Source organism: Xiphophorus maculatus, chromosome 7, assembly GCF_002775205.1.
Source record: "Xiphophorus maculatus strain JP 163 A chromosome 7, X_maculatus-5.0-male, whole genome shotgun sequence".
Classification (NCBI taxonomy): Eukaryota; Metazoa; Chordata; class Actinopteri; order Cyprinodontiformes; family Poeciliidae; genus Xiphophorus; species Xiphophorus maculatus.
In genome coordinates, this window is record NC_036449.1 from 14,683,074 (window position 1) to 14,689,073 (window position 6,000).

Genomic DNA, 6,000 nt, shown 5'->3' on the forward strand with positions numbered 1-6,000 from the left:
ACAAGAAATGGAGCTAGCACTGTTTTGCCTTATAGATTATTACTATGCGAATCTTCTGCACACCAACATTCACTTTAAAATTAGGGTGTCTATCTTCCCTAATATTCCAACAGAATCTTACATTGCTGAGTTAGTCTTTGGTAAAGCTCAGACATTGTTGCTATGGGCAACCACACTACCCTGAACATCTCTGTTTCTCTATTTCCTATTTCCCTCTCTCTCATTCACTGACTCACTCACTCACTCATGTATATATGTGTGTATATATATATATATATATATATATATATATATATATATATACAGTATATATATATAACAGGTTAATCTGCTCTATGGTGGAAATAAAACAGCATCTGGGAATCTGGGAAGCAGCCCACCCGCTACGATTCACTACAGTGAGCGAGGAAATCAGTCTCCTGCTGGTTTCAGCTTACTTGACAAACATCCAAAACCTGCCATTGTATAAAGGCGTTACTGTTGTGGGATGCAACCGTGGCTTTCTTTGCGCTGTACGATATCACCAACACACAAGTATTCAGCCGAGTAATGAAACTTCTATTTCTTAATAAGTGCTGTTGTTAAAAAAACAATTAACATATTGGTCACATTTTCTGACTTCATGTCATTTTAATTGAATTTTGTTGTGACTGTCACAACAAGATGTGCATATTTGTGAAGTGAAATGAAAATGAAACATGGTTTCCAAAGAAAAATACACAAATAGAAATCTCACAAGTATGAGATGTCTCATGTTGTTTAAGTTGTTTGTTCTTACGTACTGTTGTTTTTCGCTGTAAATTGCAAATAGATCTGTTTCTTTTAATAATTACTTTTTTCTTGCCACTCTTCATCAAAGGTGACATATGTAGATATGTGCATGAATAAGACTATTTACTAATAAGGTGGCCTCCTAAAGCAGGTTGGTTGGTAGATTTTATTTAGATGTAATAAATGCTTTCATATTTAGTTGGGAAATATTTGAAAACCATGCAACCTTTTCTCATGTCACAATTACACAATAATTATACAATTATACATTATTTTGTGGTTGGCTATCCTCTGAAAGCTTAGTAATAACCTTCCATCAAATGCCTATACCTGCTTGTGTTTGCAGGGTCACGGGGTGACCGATACCTATCACCAGCAATCATTTTGGCGAGAGGCATGGTACGGTATGCCCGGGTTGGCAGTCCATCACAGGACACCACAAAGACACACAGAACAAACATATGCAGCAGCACTTAAACCTAAGGGCAACTAACAGAATTCAATTAACCTAACAGTTGTTGTGTTTTTGGCTGTAGTAATAAACCGGAGTACCTGGAGAGAACCCATACATGCATGACAAGAAGATGCAAGCTGTATGCAGAAGGACCCCATCGCTGTAAGGCAACAGAGCTGCCAACTGTACCACAGGGGAGCCCCAAAATCTTGGTATAATGTAAAGCATCCACCTTTGCAAAGAACTAGATTTTAAGCTGTAAAAGTAGATCTAATTTCCTTGCTTAAAGTGTGGGTCTTTTCTGCTCTCCAAGTAAAACATTAACCAAACACAGCAGCAAATGTTTCCTGTAGCAGCTGACATGGATTCTCCTGCACCTTTTTGTGTTGCACTCTAGCTTTTATGTTAAAACCTCCAAAGGACAGAACAAAATTAATACTTGCGACCTCATTCCCCTGCCAGTTGGCTCCTGTTTCTGACCCACAGCCATTTCTGATTTCGTCCCTACAAGCTTGTGATTTTATCGGCTATATATATATGAAAGATCTTTTTGTCTTTTGTTGTGCTCTGATGAGCATGGACGCTAATCAATTTCGGTCCAGACCAATGATTTTCTATGTTGAAAGTATTCTGCCAAAACATATTGAACAATGGATCAAATAATAGATGTTACTTAAGAAACAGAGCTTGGAGGAAAGCAAATAAGCAGCTCCAACAGAAAGTGACACAGTATAAATTATTTTCTTCCAATTAAGATTTCTGCGTTTATTAAAGGTGATATTATGTACTTTAAGGGGACATTGTGTCATTTTATAGCACACTCAAGTAACTATGTTAACTTCAGCTGTTATAAAATGCTGTATATATATAAATCAAACATAACAAATTAAATTTGACACCTTTGTCTCTTTAAGAAGCTCCTGCTCTTTCCAACATGCCTTTAGCATGTCAACAAAACATGCTTCTCATTATGCTGTTTACAATCGTTCTTTGGAGCTTTTGACAGAGAAGTAGTTTATATGACAAGCCCAGCAGATGTGCAGTTCCTCCAGATGTTTGCTAATTGCTTCTGCTACTCTAGAGGAGCTGAGTGGGTGAGGAGCTAGCCAGCGATGCTTTGTGAGACAGAGGTTTGGTTGGGGCCTTCAGATCAGAGGAGGAGCTATGTGGAAATAGCTGCAGCAGAAGATTTAAGTATTCCTCCACCATGAAAGGATCAAAGCAACACTGCAGGTTTGTTTTTGATAGGTGACTAATGTTATAAATTGATATAAAACTGAACGTACATTATGTTAACATCAAGACTTTGTACGTCTCATCATATAAATCTTACTAAATCTTGTTTACAACACATTTTATTTTGCGTGGATATTGTTAATATCTAAATTACTCAATTATAATCAAGACAAACTTATAAATAATGAACACAGTTAATAAATAACATTTTTATAATTTTCTGGGAAATATTATGCTGAGGCCTGTTTTTGTTTGTATCCCTTTCAGACTCATCATATCTGACATTTTGAACAGACAGGATTAACAGGGCATCATTTTCTTTAGTTTTGTCATTGTGGAAGTGCTACTTTAAGGTAAAAATCTTTATCTATGATGTAATAACTGATCAATCAAAAAATTAGGAACTAAAGAAGATTTATTAACAGCAGCCTCATCTGTGACTTGGGACTGCACAACCTATTCCTGTTGCTATCCATGCTGTTAAACTGTGCTCAGTTAAAGGTGCTACTGCACAGCCTCAGTTTCAAAGTACAACGTATTTCATGCTTACTCACTCGCAGCTGGCTGCCTGACCAGCATCTGGCAAAAGCGCGTCCAGGAGTAGCTAATAAAAATAAAAGTACTGGTGATATGTTTATTCAGGAAAGATAAAGAAATTCAGGCAAAAACCTTTTTTTCTTTTATATGCTTTATGAATGAGGAAGAAGCTATTATTGACTAATTCTCCTTGAATTTCTCCCTGTGGAATAATAAAGTTTTTTTTTTTTTCATTTGATTAATCCTTCAGAGTTCAGCAATCCTTGTAATTGGAAGATAATTGACAATATCGGCATAGATTTATTTGTGAGGCTGATGATCATTACTGCGTCAGTGCTGCTGTTGCTGCCAAACCATTCCAAACACCCACAGATCACATCAAAAGAGTGAAGGTACTTAGTGGTAGTCCCAAGTTATAAAGCACCTTGAATTGCCTTATCGCTGAAATGTGCTACACAAATGAACTTGCCTTGAATTTTGATGCAAGAAACTGCACCATTGAAATGCTGTCAGGATTTCACCACAATGTGAGAAATGCTCATTTATGCTTCTTGTTTCTGAAAAGCTGGACGTTTGGGGGAGTTGAAGGCAGGGAGAAGGCTTCATGTCTAATAGCTCTTTATACATGAAGTGGCTTTCCACACTTAACATAGCAAGCTATCCTTGTGTGTTAAATTCTTGCCGCCAGCTCAGAATGTGAAAAACAAAACATAAAATGTGTAAATGTAGCTGAGCTAACTCATGATCAGAGACAATAGTGCATGGCATTATTAACTGTGACAGGAAGTAGTGACGTTGGTGCTCCACTTGGAGCCACCTAATGCACGCCGTCACAGAGGGAGACCAACAACAATGCTATCCTACCATAGTATATTTCCATTTCTGTAGTGATTGGCACTTATTGTGCAAAAAGAGCAACAATATTGTTCTTATTTACATATTTTTGGCCTCAGAAAAGCAAGAACATTGTGTTGATGACTCATACGTGAGATTGTGTTCCAAATGGCCATTCCTGTATCATAAAATTTCTGTGTCACATTCAGCATCTTGTATTAATGATCAGCTGTTCTCTCCATCAATGGTCTGTGATGTTTTTGAAGGAGGCTAATCCCCAGGCAGGATTAATGTCCAATGGCAGACCCATGGACTCATAAAGTGAGTTGTCGCTCCTCACAATGAAAACACCTATTCCTCCAAGCCCTATTTTTTCCACTTTTCTCACACACCAGATATACTAATTGAAATATATTTAAGAAGAAAATAGTGTAAAATGTGTTTTCTTTATTTATAGCTGTAGCTATTTGCAAAAAATAAGTGTGGTTTTTCAGCCACTTGTTATGTATTAAATACATCTGATGAGCTAAATTTGATCATGCTGAATTATTAAATGTAAGGACGAGCATAATGAATTGCATCTTCATTTCCTTAATGATCATTTCCCATGGGACATTGACATAAGCATTTAACCATTTGAAACAACCTCAGTTCATTTTTCCTCTAATACTTTAATGTTTTTATGGCCCTGAAAGCATCGGGGTTCCCACACAAATTGAAAAAGTCAGTAAAAGTATGGAATTAGGTTTGAGTTTTTCCCAGATCTGAATCAGAATGGAAAATAATACAGAATATGGAAAGATAATTGTATTTCCAGATTTTATTTTCTATTCCATCATCTAAAATTTCAATCAATCCATCCATCCATCTTTGTTCATAATTTGAAACTGAGCTAATAGGGAACTAAAAACTTTGGAAATTAGATTTTTAAAAAGTAAATTTATTAACATGGAAAAGAGGAATCCTGAGCACTTATGCAGAAAAACAGTAATTAATTGCTGCATAAGAAATTTATGAACTTGGATGCACACAGTTTAGAACAAATGAATCATCCTAGCTTTTAGCATCCGCCCCCACTGCCATCCACCTCGCTTTCTCATTCATTCCCCATCATACATGACTGCACAACTTGCTACCTCAAAAAATTATTAACTCAGCATTTCCAAGGCAGCGGCTCAACATGTGAATCCTGTGTGGCTCTTTACAGCAACACCTCTGAAACGCATGAACACGATTTCCAGTAAACGCACATTTACAGTCCGCTTAGTATATATGACAGCCGAACTCACCCGGAAAGCTTTGGCATCTTGACAAAGCTGAACACATCCATGTGTGCTGCAGACTGCAATCAACCTACACATGCAAAATTAACTTCACTCCGGCACCATTGTAATGCATTGTTTTTCGCCAGTAAATAACGCAAAGGGAAAGAAAAATAAAAGTAAGGCTTCCAGAAGTCAGGTGTAGAGATTAGTCGTTTTCTCTGAGCCTCTGCATGGCTGAGTGATTGCTATGTCCTCGCCTCAGCAGCACAAATCCACATCCCATGGAAAAGGATCTGGCAGCGCAGCTTCCCCCGGTTACATCCTTCAAAGCATGTCTCTGTTAGCTGTGCTAAGCCACCTTCATTTAATTTCCATCGCAGTGGAATGATGTGCGGGAGCCGCACCGTAACAACAGCTTTGGAGGGAGGCACAGAGAGAGCCTGAGCGAAAGGAAAGGGAGGGGGGTCGGCGATGTTGGTGGGAGATGAAAGTGGAGGGGAGAGAAACAAGAATGTGAGAGCTTGTTAAGCCCGTGTGTCTACAGGAGGCACAATATTTGCAAATAAGGGGTGCTGCCTGTGTCCAGGAATTCCCCCTCCCCAAAGCATGCTTGGATCATATCTCAGACATTTAGTGTTTTGCCTGGAAGAGTGAAAATTTTGAAAAAAAAGGAGCCAGATGGATGAGATGGCACATACGCACAGTTCCCGTAAAACAACACAGGAGCAACAAGAGCAGCTGTTGCGTTATGAGGACCTAATGGGCCCCCTCCCCAGCTGAGGTCTCTGCCTCACAGCTGCACGTCACACTGCCTGTACTGCACAGCGCATTTGTTTTGACCTTTCAATGTAGTTCAACTGCTAAATGCTCACTCTCAGTGCACACGAGGAGCATCCAAACCTT

General features: G+C 38.5%; 1 protein-coding gene across 2 annotated transcripts in view; it reads right to left on the minus strand.

Annotated features, from left to right (window-relative positions):
• Positions 1–5,559, minus strand: part of frmpd4 (FERM and PDZ domain containing 4) — a 38,290-nt gene extending 32,731 nt beyond the window's left edge. Inside the window, exon 1 of one of the 2 annotated variants that reach the window (XM_023337501.1) lies at positions 5,122–5,552. In XM_023337501.1, the coding sequence (XP_023193269.1) occupies positions 5,122–5,162 (41 nt within the window). In that variant the 5' untranslated portion in view covers positions 5,163–5,552. Of the gene's footprint in view, positions 1–5,121 lie in introns of both variants that reach the window. The other variant, XM_023337503.1, reaches the window with a different exon arrangement.
• Between the last annotated feature and the right edge of the window lie 441 nt (positions 5,560–6,000).